Consider the following 17367-nt stretch of genomic DNA (forward strand, 5'->3'; position numbering starts at 1 on the left):
AATATAACTTTTTACCCCAAAAAATAGAATAATTTTGGATTTTAGTAAAACCTGACTCTTATTTGACCCAGATGAGGGAGAAAAATTGTTGTTTTGCCAGTCTCTGAACATAAACAACAATGCATTTTATAAAGCAGAGTGAGTGCTGATGTGTGAAATGTTTTATTTGGGTTTTAATTTGGTCTGGTTTGGTCATAAAACTGTTTAAATGAGTTCTACGAAAGGCAAGTTGATTATGTGGCTGTGTTTATAAAAGCATGAAATGTAAACCCCATTATTATGTGAGCTGTTCAGCTGACTTGCCAAACTAGTCTAAGTACAATATCACAGGCTAATATCAGCAGCTGGCAACTGGGAGCCAAATGAAATGCAAACAACCCAGTCCTCAAACCAGCCTGTTGGATCAGATCTGGGAAATACTGTCTAACTATAACTAAATAACTGGAGGCTACAGCAAGGCCTACATGTCACTGATCTATAAAAAATCCTGAGTATTTCCATCTGACAGATATATTCCCATGTCATTTGTGTAAATTGAAGGTTTGTTAGTGGCTTTTACATAATTATAACCACGTAACTAAGTAACACCCTGCTAACTTAGGAACTTCTGAAACCACAAAAACACACTGTACCGGTAAAAGACGACACCCTTTCGCAATAAAAGCACGCAGGTAAAGAAACACGGCGATAGAACGCGTGCGATGAGCTTTATTTTGAAAAGACAACCGGAAGTCTAACTTAGCGGAAGTACATTGACAGTGGTGTAGTTTTCTTGGGACAGGGAGGAGTCAGTTCTGTAGCTAGTTTGTTTAATAGTGACATCTTTTTAATCATTATGCGTTTTGGCAAAATGTATTCCTCTGTATTTCCATAATGTAGTGTTCTTCAGTGTAATAGTGAAGGTTTTATGATCAGATAGGACATTTTGTCAGTTTTAACTGAAGGAGCTCGAGCCAACAGGAAGGCGGAACAAGTAAGTTCAGAAAGTAGCTTTGAACTAAGCCGTTTCAGCTAATTTTTTATGTTTTATGTCCAAATAATGATACTATGATCTATACGTGGCACTAAGCGTATATAGTGGATAATCAGGTAAAACAATATGCAGATGTGTGTGTTTTTTGTCGTTAAATTCAGCAACAAGTCTCGCGCTCGCGTCAAGAATAAACTCCGTCATGTGCCTCGCTGTTTAATCTCCGACGTCCCGCTTTGAAACGGCTTTAAACTAAATAAAACACGCTCATGGTTCAATTTGGGCTTTTGTGTTTTGCTGGGAGACACACAGATTTCTGCTGACTCCAGTTTTACAGTGAAATAACAGCGGCTTGTACGGTTTTATTGTCATTCCGGAGATTCTTTGGTTTTAAGGCGGAATTAGTCTTGTAATAGGAAATGACTCAAGTCTGCGTCAGGGCGCGCTGGTAACTTTGTAGTTGAGGTTGTAAATAAGGCAACCTGAGGCCATAGAAGACTGCAGACGTTTTCGCAGGCCAGATATGTTACGAAACTTTACCTATCCCAAGTGCTCACGTGTGGAGTGAAGCGACATGGCTATCCAAAAACCAAAACCGCCTCTCCATCCGTGCGTAAAGCTACATTACGCAGTCCTTACAGTCTTTATTGTCATGGAAACGTCCCTTCCTATGTTGTTTTTTGTTGTTAGTTTTCATTTTCATCCTTGGTGGTCATGGGATTATCATATATCCATATTCCAGCTTTGAACTGGATCCTGATGCTGGAGATGCCGAGGATTACCACTTAATCCCCGGATAAAAAGATATGATAAACAGTCATTTCAGTCCCTTTTCTGCTACCAGGAGTAACTAATGTGGGGCTACCTGCAAAATATAGGCCTGTGTTATTCAGAAAATGGAAACGAATAAATATAGAGTACTGCATTGTCATCATACTACTTATTCATGTATTCACTTTCCTGGACAGTCCACAAATTGGAATTAATTACAAAATAAGATAAGAGTACCTTTATTTGTCACACAATGGACAATTCCAGTGTTGCAATGCAAAGTCAAAGGACAGCAGAAGAGCAATAAAACAACATATTTTGGTTGCTACAAGAAAGCCATTAAGGCAACTTGCTAACTAAGGTTCGGATGCATAGGTTAATCATTGTAACATGAACTGTGATGATAATTAAATGTAAGACGATATTCAAAAATATTCAGTATGCATGTGCTCAGAGGTGGGTAGTACTCGGATACATTTCTTTAGTAACATTTTAAAGAAACTATATTTTTCAGAGTACTTCTCTCTAGCAGCATACTTTTACTCCTACTTAAATGATATTTTCATTGAAGTCACAGTACTCTTACTTGCTGATTTAGACATGATATATAACAGATTTTGTGCATATTTAGTATTTTGTCCTTCAAATTACATTAAATACAAATTAGTTACTCTTATAACTACTTTAACTTGAGTTGTCGTTTTCCCAGATACTGTTTTACTCTTACTTGGGTAATTTCTTGGACTACTACTTTGTACTTATACTTCATTAACGTTATTTTGATGTAACATTACCCTTACTTGAGTAAATGCTTTGATTACTCTACCCACCTGTTTGTGCTCACCTATATTTGCTGCTTACTGAAAATAGTACAGTCACATTGTCACGTATTGCCACCTGACGCTCTCTCCTCTATTTGCTTCTTGCAGGATCACCATTTGTGTTGTGGAAATACCTAAAGACTGTCCTTGGCCCAAATCCTGGTTGTTTACTCTACACTTTGGCTCCTTAGTCTTTTCCAGTCAATCGTTCTCTGTGGGCATCTCAAACACACACTCACATCCACCCATCCACCTGCATCACAATGTCTCTGGCGTTGAAACAGGTCTTCAACAAAGATCGGACATTTCGACCCAAGCGAAAGTTCGAGCCGGGCACCCAACGCTTCGAGCTCCATAAGAAAGCCCAAGCCTCTCTGAACGCAGGTCTGGATTTGAAGCAGGCTGTGCAGCTTCCACACGGGGAGGACCTCAATGACTGGGTGGCCGTTCACGTGGTGGACTTCTTCAACAGGATCAACCTCATCTACGGCACCATCAGCGACTCGTGCACGGATCAAACATGTCCTGTGATGTCCGGGGGGCCTAAGTACGAGTACCGCTGGCAGGATGAGCACAAGTACAAGAGGCCCACAGCACTGCCGGCTCCCAAGTACATGAGTCTGCTGATGGACTGGATCGAGGTACAAATCAACAACGAGAACATCTTCCCCACAAATGTCGGTAAGTAAGAAGTGGTAGGAGGTCACTCAAACATCTGAATCATTTCATTGAATAGGGACCGATACAAAACAAAAATTACCAAATAACAAAAACAAAAAAACACAGAGGGCTGAAGTCAACTAAAGAAATGCTTGGTTGACCAAACGCATGTCCTGCCAATACATTCGTAGATTAAAAAGGGTGTGTGGCAGAAACGTATTAGGTATCTCTGTGTCTGACCCAAACTGAACTCACAAGATGACACCTGCACAGGAGCTCATGCAGAAAAAAATACCTTGAAACAATGTATTTATAGAAAGAAAGATTACACTTGTGAACCATGAGTTTAATCTGCCTTTTTTACAGATGAAAATAAAAAAATACAACATTCCTCCCTCACTTTTGTTTTTCCTGTGCCTCTGTGCCCTGTATAACTAAACTACTTAAAATGAAACAAAAACGAAAAGTAAAATTGGTTGACTAAGACTGATTGACTGATGTAATGATACACACTTGAAAAAAAATCACAAATCCCCCCAACTAGGGCTGTGCAATTAATTAAAATGTAATCTAATCGAGATGCAAAGTGTACGTGAGTTACTGGTGGTGGTCGGAGGGAGCGGCGGCGCAGACTAACAGTCTCGCTTCCGTCAGTTTACCACAGTGCAGCTGTGACTACAAGTAGGTTTCCAGCACTGAGAGTGGAGTGAATGAATAATCACTACAGTTCAGAGCTTTGAGAGGCTTTGTCGAGCCTGTCACATATGGTGTAGTGTGTTTTAAAAGCTATTACTGAAAGCACGAAGACACAGAAGCAGTGAACTCATGGGTCCGTTAAATGTCAATAGTAGATAATGAAAGTAAAAGTTGGCACAAAATGGAAGCTGTTGGCACAAATGGTTCTTAAAGCGTGACTAATGCTGAGATGTTACAATTAGTACAGTTCAAAGGTACACTATGTAACTTTTATGCTGGACAGCCTGCTACCTGTTTGTCTCCAAAGCTATATTCCACTATGATATTAAACATATTTTCCACCAGGTAAATGTACAGGTCAGATCTGTGGAAAGGTGACCCTGCTCACATCAAAAATGCATGCTTTCAATGTGTTTTTTTTTGCAAGATAATTAATTGCAATACTATGGAAAATTCTCAAAGCAATAACATTTCCATGGACACAAGCAAGTGGCGTACCTTTCACCTGAAATGCTACATAGTGCCCGTTTAACCATGTACAGCACGAGATAAAGGAAGGCCACTTTGAAATATGTGAAATGGACATGGCCACATGTATTAAATACTCTACATTGTTGTCCCGATTAAGGACTTGCCTTCAGTCTGCTCCTGTTGTATTTTCATTATCTATCATTCCCCATTCTGGGTCTTTGCTGTTATTTGGCCTTTGAGTCACCGTGGAAACATCTCAACCCTGGATTTACAAAACGGGTTACACTTGGGCTAATAATAGTAGCGACCTTAGATCATGTGCCCTTGAACAGATGCCAGAAATGCTATTAAATTAGTCAGCTCAAAAATGAACATAGTTAATCACACTGTTAGGACAAAGGCTTATCTCCCCAAATCAAGTTATGTTTGTTTTTCCACAGTAAATTGAACTTGGAACCTTCAACATGTCTGGATTAAGGCGTTAAAATGTTCAAGGGTGAATAAAAATAGAATAATATGCTAGTAACGTGTTTAGAACGACAGAGATGCTTGCAGAGATTTAAATGGCACCTTTTAACAGTCTGTGGTAGCTGCATTGTAACCTCTCCTCTAGATGCACTATGTAACTTTTCACGTGGAGGGTCTGCTACCTGCTTGCTCCATGGAGATGATATTGCTTTGCCTGGAATGTTCAATAGCAAGGCATTAAACATGGTGATCTTGCTTTATTTAACCACAGATATATTTATATAAATCACAAATACCTTGAAAAATACATGCATTCTTGTCAACTGTCACTGTCAAATATTGCACAAATTAACCAGAGAAGTGCCACGATATCACTTAATAAGCTTTTTTGATATTGTTCTGATAAACTCATTCTAATTTTGCATAACTTCAAAACATCAATATTATCTGACTGTACAGAGCTCATCCCGGCTCTCTACTGCATCCATAAATATTAGCTTGTCCTACTTTTGACAGCCCAAACCTTAATTATCAACAAACTCATCAATATTAACCAGCCTTGCTCTGTCTGTACAAGTCCCATCATTTAAAATGTTATGTCTTATGTTAAGTTAAGTCTGTCTGATGTACTCATTCTGAATCCTGTCTTTTGTTGACATTCCAAAGAAATCTTCCATCTTTTCAGCTCAGCCTTTTGTGTTTTTATCAGTCATCATCACCATTCAGTTACATTCCTTCAGATTCCTGCCTTAAGTCTTTTAAACCCACTTTTCACCATAGTTCAAATCAACTTTTCAAACATGCTACAAGCTTTAGTGTCTACAATTTTAAAATACACTTCTGACCTTCTTTTCAATAATATCATTACTTCAAATTAGCATCTAGTTTAAGTAACAATTTGTGATTTGTGTTAGGGCTGGGAATGACAATTTGATACACAATACATGGCCAACAATACGATTACATTATGGTGATAAATGTGATAATCCAAATATATTTCTATATGTACAGTATTTCTGTTAAACCACCACCTGCACAAACTAAACATGAAATAAATGGTAAACAGTCACATTTTTATATAGCGCTTTTCCACCTTCAAGACACTCAAAGCACTTTACATCAAGGAACCATTCACACATTCACACACACATTCATACACCGGTGTACGTAGACACTGGGGCGAGGTGGGTTAAGTGTCTTGCGCAAGGACACAACGACAGCTCAACCAATGACGTTTATGTTGAAAGCGGGATTTGAACCGGCAACCTTCAGATCAGTGGACACTCCAGCTGAGCTACTGTCGCCCAAAATCATCTAACAAGTTTATTTTCTTTAAACAAGCAACACAACTCTATTGTCACAAAATAATTTAGTAAAATGTTTAGTAAAATGATATATTGGTAAAGCAGCCCACAATAACAATACTGTATGACCAAATTTTGCATCACGATATATTGATCTTTTGACATTGATCACATTATCTTTTATTTGATTTTGATTTAGTTTTTTTTTTTTTTAATCTGTGTATCTGTATTTTTATTATTTTTTTAAAGTTTATCTTATTCTTCTTTATCTATTTATCTATTACTATTTATCTTATTTTATTTATACAAGAGGGACCCAATAAGAGCAGTTGGTTTCTCTTTTTCACGGGTGCACTCTTTCCAAGCCCTACTCTTCTGTGCCTGCTAACCGCTCTTCCCTCTGTCTCCAGGTACTCCCTTCCCTAAGAGCTTCATGCAGGTGGCTAAGAAGATTTTGTCCCGTCTGTTCCGGGTCTTTGTGCACGTCTACATCCACCATTTTGACCGTGTGAGCCAGATGGGCGCCGAGGCTCACGTCAACACATGCTACAAGCACTTCTTCTACTTCGTCACAGAGTTCCACCTCATCGACAACAAGGAGCTGGAGCCTCTGGTGAGTGGAGGGAGGAGAAGATGAAACCTATAGATTATCCTCTGAGTATTTATTTGTTGCGTTTGTGTGTGCGCATGTCCTTAACTTTTACGGTTTAGCCTAAATCATACGTAGAATTTTATAAACGACTCCATTAATTTAATCTTAAAAATGCAGTACTTGATTTTTACCGTCTTAAATTGTGAAAATCAAACTTTGTCGTAGTTATTTCTCATTTACCTTTCGCATTCTGACCATCCTAATTATTCACCGTGATGAGTTTATAAGCCCTTATCACAACTTTCACAGATCAGAGCAGAGTTTTACCGTCATATTAACACAACTAACAGTGCACTTCCTGTCTCAAGGAAAATAAAATGCTTACTTTTCATCCTAAGAGCTGCTTTTACAATATATCTGTCCTGGGGGAAAAGTGATTTGACTTAATTGCATGATCTAATTTGGGTACATCCCCTTTAATGGACATAACTATAATATGTCTATAATTAAAATACAATACAATAGAGTTATATTTTCCTTCAGATACTTGCCAGACGGCTCTTCTTTCTCAGCCCCTGCTCTGATCCTTTGGTGAACTCAATACAAAAGTCAAATTGGATTATCTAAATGTTGAATTGCTCCAGTGGCCCACATTACACAACTGTGACTGTTTGTGATTACCTCTTGATTAGAGCATCGATCTGACTTTGTCTCAGTCACACATGTCGTCTAGTGACCGGGGGTTTAAAAGTTGAGAGTTAAAAAATGTATGTTTTGTCCTGATCTGACCCGTTTTTATTTCCCGTGTTATTATTTGCTCTCCTGTAGGGGGCAGATAATGAGAGTTACGAGATGGGTTTGAGGAGGTTTGCTGTTTCTTTATTGGGTTTGTTCGTTGGTGCAGTCTCGCCTGTTTTTGAAATATTAGCGACTGTGAAATGTGATTCTCGATACAAAGGATAATGTTGGTTGTATCGTATAAACCAAATTGCAATTTTTCTGACAAGTTTTGCAGTTTTGGAACCTTTTCACAGTGCAAACAACAATTATACCCCCATCTGAATCATGATAAAAACTAGATACTCATTTAAACAGGTATTGATAAGGCTTATTATGAATTCTATCAATACGACCAACATTTCCTGAATAGTATAAGATTACATGGAACTAGTGCTACCATTATTTTATCTTTGCATTCTATTGTGTTCAAATTATGTATCATTGTGGTATCAGAATCAGTATTGAATTACTTCCTTATTATCTACATGCTCCAATGCACATTTGAGAGAAGACTGACATATGAATCGATAAAAAAGAACTGAGCACGTTTTTACTAATCGATGGCCTAGTAATGGATACAGTAGCTTCACTTTACAGACATTTTTATGAACATTTGTTAAACCAATTATTGTGTTGGTTTTGCCCTTGGGGAAAAAAAACAACCAACCCTGCGCTAAAATAAAGGCAGGATGTTACAGAGGGCATTGCAATACTTAAATAATATAAGAAGCAGGCTGGCTAGCTCATTGTGTCTCAAATCTAACACAAACTTTTATGAAGAGCATAAAATATAAACAAATATCCTAATAAAATTGAAATTGATTAATGTAAAGATGACCCGATTGTTTTTATTTGTCGATTATTTCAGTTTGTGGTGTTATTTTAATATCGCCATGCCTCAAAATTAGCATTAGCATTGAGGCACAAACACCTCTCATTCTAAACATACAAGTTTCCTCCGGTGGCGTTTTCACCTGATTTGTTTAGTCAGTGGACAGTGAGTTGAGGGTGTGTGTCTGTCTTATCTTTAAATATCTATTAATTTAAGCGTGACTCTGCAAAAACCCTCATAGAGACAGGAAGTAGTGATGCTAACACTGACGTTTTGCACAGTGAGTTGGACAGTGCTCCTAATTTAAACCAATTAAAATGTAGATTATATATTTTTTACATTATGAAACACTGGTCTTCTTTACACTACTACAGTAACTAACTTTTGGATTATTGTTTGTGTTTTCAGAGAGAGATGACCTCCCGGATGTGCCACTGAAGGAGCACAGCGCCACCTCTGTCTGTCCACGGAGCGGCGAGAACAAAACGCAAAGAAAAGAGTCTATTTTTATATTTAAGTACTGTAATTCTATTGTAGCGACGTACGGTAGGCTTATAACCCATTGTCTGTCATTGGGTGCGTTTATTTCCTTTTAATGCATTTTATTCAGGCGCAGTATTACGAGTTGTATGTTTGTGTTGGTGTTTTTTTGATTTTATCCCATTCAACATCATTCCAGGATTTTTCTCTTTTTTTCCAAACAGATCCCAAAAACTAGTACAAATTCTTACTGTACACTTCTGCAAATGCCTGTTGTCTGTATATTCAACAAGATCTGTACTTTCTTACTATAATACTGTATTTTAAGATGTTTTTAACTCATTAAAAATATGGATCCCCAAATGGAAATGGTGTTTTTTATTCTGATTTATAATATACAGAATTACAACCTGTTCCCAATGAAGGAGCTCTGTGTATTTCATCTTTCTATTACATTAAATACTATTGATATATGGATGTAATATTGTCCGTCACCTGCAGGTTTCCATGGAGATGTTACACCATTACCTAAAATAGAGACAAGCAGGTGACGTCAAGTTACAAGGCAGATCTAGAGGCCCTCCTTACTATAAGAATACATATTTTCAAGGTATGTTTAGTAACAAAAACGCTTATAACTGAATTAATACAAGATAGGTAAATGTCCTACTGTGGAACATTAAAGACAAAGTAATAATCTCTATGGAAACAAACATGTGGCAGATCTCCACCGGGAAAGTGACATAAAAGATCTTTAATAATAGGGATAATAATACAATGCTATGTGAAAATGTGTTGATGTAATTCATGACATAATCACTGGTCACCAAAATCTCATTGTTATCTGATTTCTGGATGTTTAAGAGGGAGCATGATCAGAAAGAAATCAGATTACAGAATTTACGTCAATTTGCATGTCATTTTAATCAGATAATAGTCATATAGTGTGCATGTAACCGCAGCCACGTCCCACCTACATAATAATAAATGTATTTGTGATATGTGGATCTGACAGGTTTACACGTGGACTTGGCGGTGCACCTGGTGAGGCCTCGTCCTGTCTGCTCGGGCTGATAGCGTTTAGCATGTAGCGTATGTGGTGGTTATTTTACACTTGTGTCACCAGGCAGCTTCTCACATGACAAACCTTCACAGTATCTGGCAACGCAGGGCCCCACGAGACTCTGCAGCACATGTTACGCACACGGGGTCCAGCCAAACACAAGCACGCAGCACGTTCACTGTATTCAAGGTCTTTTGTGGGGGTGAAGAGCGGGGCAGACATTCAGAGACTATAGAGCCTGGCATACTGTATGTGCGGCAGCTTAGATCACTTGAATACCTGGTGGCACTTGTTTTTTTTAGACCTGCTCTAGTCCAGGTTAAGTCCTAATTTTGATTTGAAAGAGCAAGTGTGAACAGACCATTAAAGACACAGTATGTAACTTTTTAGCCAAAAGGCAGACTAAAATAAATGCTTGGTTTTTATATTGGTTGTGTTTATCCCCCTGAAATACATAGAATAACATTCAGGCTTGCATCTCCACAAACCCGACTCTTATATGGCTGGAAGTATGCCCAATTATAGTGATTTCGATAAAGGTTTGTGCTGAACAAAAACAGTTGAATCAATCATTTTATTTGGGTTTTTTTTCTGGTTAATTACAATAAGTACAGATATCTGGTCTCAAATGTAATAAGTAAAAGTAAAAAGTATCCACTTTAAACTGCACTTACGTGAAGTACAGACACTTAATTCTTTGACTTAAATATACTTTACTACTTGGTCACGTTCCACCACTGCTCTGCTGCCACTACATCCTTTGGCTTTAATCCCTAACAACCATCTATTATTAATAAACAACATGTACTTGTACTTGTACCATAAAAATACTCAGAATTCTTTCCATCCCTGATAGTTTAGGCTTTTAACAATTCCATCTATTTTTAAACTTGGACTTCAACACGTGGGAAAGGCTTAAAGTGTCCACTAGATGGCGTCAGATGCCGTGTACATCCTGATGGTACACTCTATATTTCCATGTAACTTGAAATCCATCCAATGCCCCAGTTCTATCCGTAAAGAGGGAAGTGGAGCCTCTTGATTCGGGTTAAGCTGGTTATGTAAGATGCATACAGACATTTGTTTTGAATGAACTGACTGTGCGTTTCCAAGATTGAGTTAACTAGAGCTCAGAACCAAAGTCTTAGGAACAATAAAAGGGATTTCAACCTAGAGTCCAGGCTCAGATCGAGGATTACATAAATAATGAGACCAGAAATAAGTCCTGCAACGAGATACAAGTCTATTACGTGACAAGGGTCATCCAGGGGTCACACGGCACCTCCTGTGATTGGTGTCTCTCTCCTCTGAGCTCCTGTTACTAAAGGCAGGTTTTTAACAGGTAAAAGCTTCTACAATCGCACATCATTTGAAGTTTGACTATTTATAAACTGCTTAAAGATGCACTATGTAGCTTTTCCGGTGATGGGTCTGCTACGTGCTTGTCGCCATGGAGATGCACAGAGATTACCCTGTTTAAAAATGGACTCTTATATTTATGTTAATGAAGATGTGTCATGCTCAGCAGCGACCTAAAACAGACTAACATGAGGGTTAAAGATGCAATATGGAGCTTTTACGAGGGTCAGCCTATTTGTCGCCATGGAGATGCACACAAATTACCCTGTTTAAAAATTGAATCTTATTTTCTCTGCCTAAATTTATGTTAATGAAGATGAATCATGCTCGGCACCAACCTAAAGGTGACATGAGGGTTAAAGATGCACTATGGAGCTTTTCTGGAGTGTCAGCCACCTATTTGTTGCCATGGAGATGCTATTGCTTTGCTGAATGTTCCGCAGTATGATATTGAACTTATCTATTGTGTTCATTCAATTTGAAGTGTACAACATGCAATTTTACTGTGCGCTTGCATCTCCACAGATCTTAACCAAGTATGTAACCAAGCTTGGTGTCATCAACTTGTCACCTGTTTGTCTGGAAATGTTCACTGAAGTTCTTTATCTCCATAGTGACAAAGTAAGTGTCAGGTGTGGGTGGAGGAAGCATAGGCACGCACAATTCTGCACAAGGATTGCAAAATTTCTGTCTTTTGTGATGACATGTGCTCAAATTTGTCATTCCATTCCATTAAAAGTGACCTCTAAACCTCTAAAAAATGTTAAACCCGCTACGACTTTAACAGGTTTGAACTAAAGACACCAAATGCTTTAGTAAAAACCTTCTACTTGTCAATAGGTCTACTTTGAATATGTCACAACCTTTAAAATACAACACCAAATACTGTTTTAAATTAAAGTTTTTACTGTATCCTCAATGCCAATTTCACACAGATTCCCCTTTTAAAAAATTCTCTTTATGTAAATGTTTGTTAATGAAGATGCATCATACCCAACACCAACCTAAAGCTGACCTAACATGAGGGGTAAAGATGCACTATGGAACTTTTGGAGATATTAAACGTTTCTATAGAGACAAACAAGTAAATGAACAGGTCAAATCTGTGGACTCTGCTCAGTGTGTTTCTGTTTTTATGTATTTCAATGCACTTTGTAGCAGTAAAAACACACGCAATCGAATAAATACAATATACAGAACATTTCAGGCAAACAAACACTTTTCCATGGAGACAAGCTGATGTCTTACTTATCACCAAAAAGTTACACAGTGTACCTTTAACTGGCCATGCGTAATGAAATAGAAAAATACAATAAAAGGTCCTATATTACGCAAAATTCGTGTGAGCTTTAGGTCGTGTTATAAAGCTGTTACATCATCAAAAAAACCGGAGTTGTGTTTTGTTTCTTCCGTACATGTTTGAGTAACCCCGCGTTATCTGTCTACGTCTCCAAAGCTCAAAATGCTCTGTTCCACCTTGTGATGTCATGAAGTGGTAGTTAGTTCAGTAGCAATTAGCAATTCCAGCGCTGAAATGACCCAAATGATTCTAATGAGGTGTATGGAGTTTAAAAACGCAATGAGCACTTCCTGTATTACAACATGACATCACAAGGTGGTTTTTTTTCTTCTGTTTGAGAGAAAACTCCTCACTGTGCGGGATTTGTGTGTTAAACTTGTGTGGGATGAAACAAAACACAACTCCAGGTCTGTTTTTGATGAGGAAACAACATTATAACATAAATCAATTCAAATTAATTCAAATATACATTCAAATTAGTGAATTAATGATACTGTATCGGGTTTATTCATTTCATTTGTTAAAAATACCTGTGTTTTTCCATTGCACATTTACAGATTTGAATACATGACAAACTGCAGCTTCTACACAGAGTTTTGTCGGTGACTCAGGAATGGCTGATGAAATGCTACATCAACACAAAGCTTAACTGACCTGAACCAGTTTTAAAATTTCACAAGATTTTTAGCTGTATTTGTCAAGGCGGGATAAGAGTAAACAGTAGAACGAGACAGGGAAAAACCCAGGTCTGCATATGCGCTGTGGCTCTAACGCTGAGCCACACAGCACTGGGTAAGTTTATGATGCAATGGACACGATGAGTAAGTAACAGCTGATAAGGTATGACTTTTATATTGGTGGTTTTGATGATGTCATGATAGTGTCATACTCCCAGATGAGGACAAGAGTCAGATTCACTTATTGATTATATTTTATTGACATAAGAAAAATATGTAAAAGGTAAATCTGATCATTTTTATTAGTGATTAGACCCAAAAACTCACTGTATTTCAGCAAAAACCTTCATTTTAGCTGCTCCCCAGACAGTATGTATTAATATTAAGGGCCTGTAGAATGTTGAGGCGTCAACTGAAACCCAATACTCGTCAGATCTGTGAAGAGGCGAGCCCGCACCAAGTAAAAATGTAACTATTTTTGAGCAGTGTAATTGAAAAATGTTATATATAAATATGTTTAATTCCATAGTTTAAAACATTCTACACAACATTCTACACACATTTATTATCTATTCACTCAAGATATGTGTGATTAATGAATTTATTTATTTTTTGTATTATTATTATTATTATTTTATTTATTTATTAATTTTTTTATATTAATTCTTTCTTTCTGAAGTTTTAGTTCTTGTTATATAAAAATAAAAAATGTGGTGTATGCATTTGCTGTTTAAATGACAGTATAATATTTGTTCACACATCAATAAAAATATGAAACAGAACATTCTACACAAACATCCGCTAACAAGTTCATAGAGATCGGTAGTGGACCACATTACAAGAAAAGTTACACAGTGTACCTTTATATTTTTGGTCACATTTTCAGCACATTTACACATGAGAAAGGACTTGAGTCTATAGAATTCATGTGGTCAATTTAGGACGTAGACTTTTATATATAAATAGACATGGCTAACGTGCTAGCTAGCGTTTCCAGCTCCTTGGCTCCAATTCACTTTACATTGAAAAACTGTCACCTCTGTCTACGTAACTATTGCTGTCAGGCTCGTCATTTTGGTCTTAAGTGTTCGTATTAACCCGCTCTACATGATCCTGGTGTTTTTATTGCACTATTTTATCTGTAAATCAAGATATGAACATTAGTGATAGATAAAAACTGGCCCCTATAACCGCTAGCGTCGATGAGCTTCAATAAACTGGAGCTATGGGTGACGTCACACTCACTTAGTCCACGTCTTTATACAGTCTGTGCTTTAGGTCCATTTTTAATTCATCTGAAGAGAGCCAGATTTATCAATGACTTAAAAATAGTTGTACCATGGTCAGTATTTATTTGTATAGGCTCGTCGTGTACATGTCTCTAAACATACCCGTCGGGGGAATATTGGCAGAGTGACTCATGGTGACTGCTGACATCTGATGAAATACATACCGCTGAAATGTAATGTTATTTTAAGCACCGGTAAATTCTGCTTATGTCTTTACTGATGCAAGTCACAGCACTTATTTCACTGACATGGTAAAATGATGAACATCTTGAAAATCTTAGCTAGTTTTTTGTACTTTTGGTGAAGTTTATACTATTACACAGTGTTAATAGTTATGATTAGACTAATTAAATGACAACACCTATTTTGTTAAATGTCCTATATTATATAAAATGTACTCGTGTGAGCTTTAAGGTGTGTTTGAATGTTGTTACTTCATCAAAAACGTGCCTGGAGTTGTGTTTTGTTTCATTCACACATGTTTGACTAACCCTTTATTACTAGTTTGTCTACATCTTCGAAGCTCAAAATGCTCTGCTCCACCTTATGATGTCATGGTAGTTTTTAAGATAGTTTTGCCTTTTGTTCAGTACAGACTGGAAATTCCAAGGCTGAAATGATCCAAATTATTAAAAAAAAAAAAAAGGTGTATGGAGTTTAAAAACACAGTAGAGCCCAGTGTTTTCTGTTAGAGAGAGGAACTCAGCATAAATATAGGGTTTGTGTGTTAAATGTGTGAATAAAACAAAACAAAACACAACTCCAGGTCTGTTTTTGATGAGGAAACAACATTATAACATAGATCTGAAAATAGCGTAATACAAGCTCTTTAAATTATGGTTTAAACTGTCAGAAAAATCCCTCCTCGTCTCTGCGTTAGTTCCTGTTTTTTTCTTCTCAACCTTTTTTTCCACAAACTGTCACCTGACTCATGTAAAACCATGATAAATATTTACCACAGGCACTTTCTCACTAAACCAAGTCATAATTAGAAAAACATGAAAACCTGTCACAGGCGTTTGAATTACAAATAGTTTTGGTTTAATTAATTTGATCTTGTAGCAGCTGTGATTAAAAGTCTTGATCCATTTCCCCAGACACAAACATTACTGTTTATTACATCATGTACTGATTATTATCTGTAATTGTGTATTTAAGCTAAAATATCCCCTAAATTTGTACTCATTTGATTTATTTGATTAGAATAAAATGAACGTATTTATAAAGTTTGTACAGGGGCTGATCTGCAATGTGATGTAACAGATAAAAAGAACATGAGAGACAAACTGCAGCCAGATTTGATTTGCTCGTTTTAGGCTCGGATCTGTTTTGACTTTAGTTTATTGACTGGGACTAAAAATAATGTTCTGTATCTATGCAAGTGAGTTACAGTAACATTGTATTTGACTAATATAAATAAAAATACGACAAAATTATAATCATCGAGTCAGTAATGGCAGTAATTACTATGTGTACAAGCAGATAGCACATCCCAGTTTGATCCCATAAATGCAAAAAGTATAAGAAAGAAGATGTGTATGACTGGGTTGTTTCTTGATTTATTTTTTTAATTTCTCTTTCAATTTAATCATGTAAAGCATTTGAGGTTTCTATCTGTGAAAAACACACTTAATTCACTACTTATACATACTAACTACTTACCTACTCATGAATAAAAGATACTGTATTTATTTTTTATTATTTACACTCACTTTTACACGTCTTAAAAGCAACTAGCTAATTTGTTTATTCATTTGTTATTCCTCATTTACCTTATGCATTCTGAGGATTCCTAATTATTCACCACGATTAATTTTTAAGTGCTTTTCACAGCTTTCAAAGACCAGACTAGAGTTTTGTCATCAGTGTAATGGTAACAACTAGCATGCTACGATAAGCAAGAGCTGCTTATACAATATATCTGTGCTGGGGCAGGACAGATTTAGCTCAGATTCATGGAAAGAACTGATCGGGTATAGGCCGTTTAAGCCTTTTTTTTGCCAAGTCTGTTACTTAACTTTGCTGGTTGATTGATAACATTTGAATTATAATGTTCTAGTGAGATGCTATAACATAAACATGGCCTAAATAAAGACATACTGTGATTTCTGCTCAATATTTGCACATTAGCAACAAAGCATTCACATGTTCAAGCTCTTATTATGTATTAAGGTTAGTCGGTTATAAGTGGATGGAGGTTATACAATGTTTATCGTGCTCTGGCTCTTAATTTGACAGTGACACAGCTGTTTTTGTGCATAAACGCTGTTCTAATGTATGTGATGTAACTATGTGGCCTAATAACATCAGCCAATGCGATGACCTCATTGCCTGGATTAACCTAGTTTAGCCCCGCCCCCTGTTCTATTCATTCAGCCTGTAGTCCCCTCCTCCCCCTCCTTCCTCTCTCCAACTGTACTCTGGCAAAATCTCTCATTTCTGTTACGTGCAAAATAAGGCACACGCGCTTTCACTCAATGTTCCCTTTCCCCTCTTCCTCCCCTCTCTCTCTTCGCCTCCTCCTCCTCCCTTTATTTCTCCCTCCCTTGTTTCTCTGCCGCTTGGTCCGCTGTCTCCCTCCCCTTTCGCCATACCATCTTCTCTCTCTCCCCCTTTCTCCTTCCCTCCCATCTCCCCCTCCCTGATCTCTCTCCCCTCTCCTCCTTCCTCTCACTCTCTCTGCCCTCTCCCACCTTCTCTCCTCTTACCCCTCTCCTCCCTCCCTCATCCTCTTCCCTCCCTTTCTCCCTCCCCTCTTTCTCCTACCCCCCTCCTCTCCTAGCTCTCTCTCAGTTTGCCTCATCCCTCTCTCTCTTTTCCTCTCTCTCTCCCTC

General features: G+C 37.5%; 1 protein-coding gene across 1 annotated transcript; it reads left to right on the forward strand.

Annotated features, from left to right (window-relative positions):
- The first annotated feature begins 763 nt into the window (after positions 1 to 763).
- Positions 764 to 9199, forward strand: LOC117370081 (MOB kinase activator 3A). The gene is made up of 4 exons (XM_033965440.2): positions 764 to 973; positions 2671 to 3243; positions 6572 to 6774; positions 8774 to 9199. The coding sequence occupies exons 2-4, from the start codon at positions 2826 to 2828 to the stop codon at positions 8801 to 8803; spliced, it is 651 nt and encodes a 216-aa protein (XP_033821331.1). The 5' UTR covers positions 764 to 973; positions 2671 to 2825; the 3' UTR covers positions 8804 to 9199.
- Positions 9200 to 17367: the final 8168 nt, after the last annotated feature.

The sequence above is a fragment of the Periophthalmus magnuspinnatus genome, chromosome 4 (genome assembly GCF_009829125.3).
Source record: "Periophthalmus magnuspinnatus isolate fPerMag1 chromosome 4, fPerMag1.2.pri, whole genome shotgun sequence".
In the NCBI taxonomy this organism is placed as follows: domain Eukaryota; kingdom Metazoa; phylum Chordata; class Actinopteri; order Gobiiformes; family Gobiidae; genus Periophthalmus; species Periophthalmus magnuspinnatus.

Excerpts from the sequence above, each read along its gene's own strand:
- LOC117370081 (XM_033965440.2), top strand. The coding sequence starts at position 2,826 with ATGTCTCTGGCGTTGAAACAGGTCTTCAACAAAGATCGGACATTTCGA. Across the intron at positions 3,244-6,571 it reads CATCTTCCCCACAAATGTCG|GTACTCCCTTCCCTAAGAGC; the intron begins GTAAGTAAGAAG and ends CTCTGTCTCCAG. Across the intron at positions 6,775-8,773 it reads ACAAGGAGCTGGAGCCTCTG|AGAGAGATGACCTCCCGGAT; the intron begins GTGAGTGGAGGG and ends TTGTGTTTTCAG.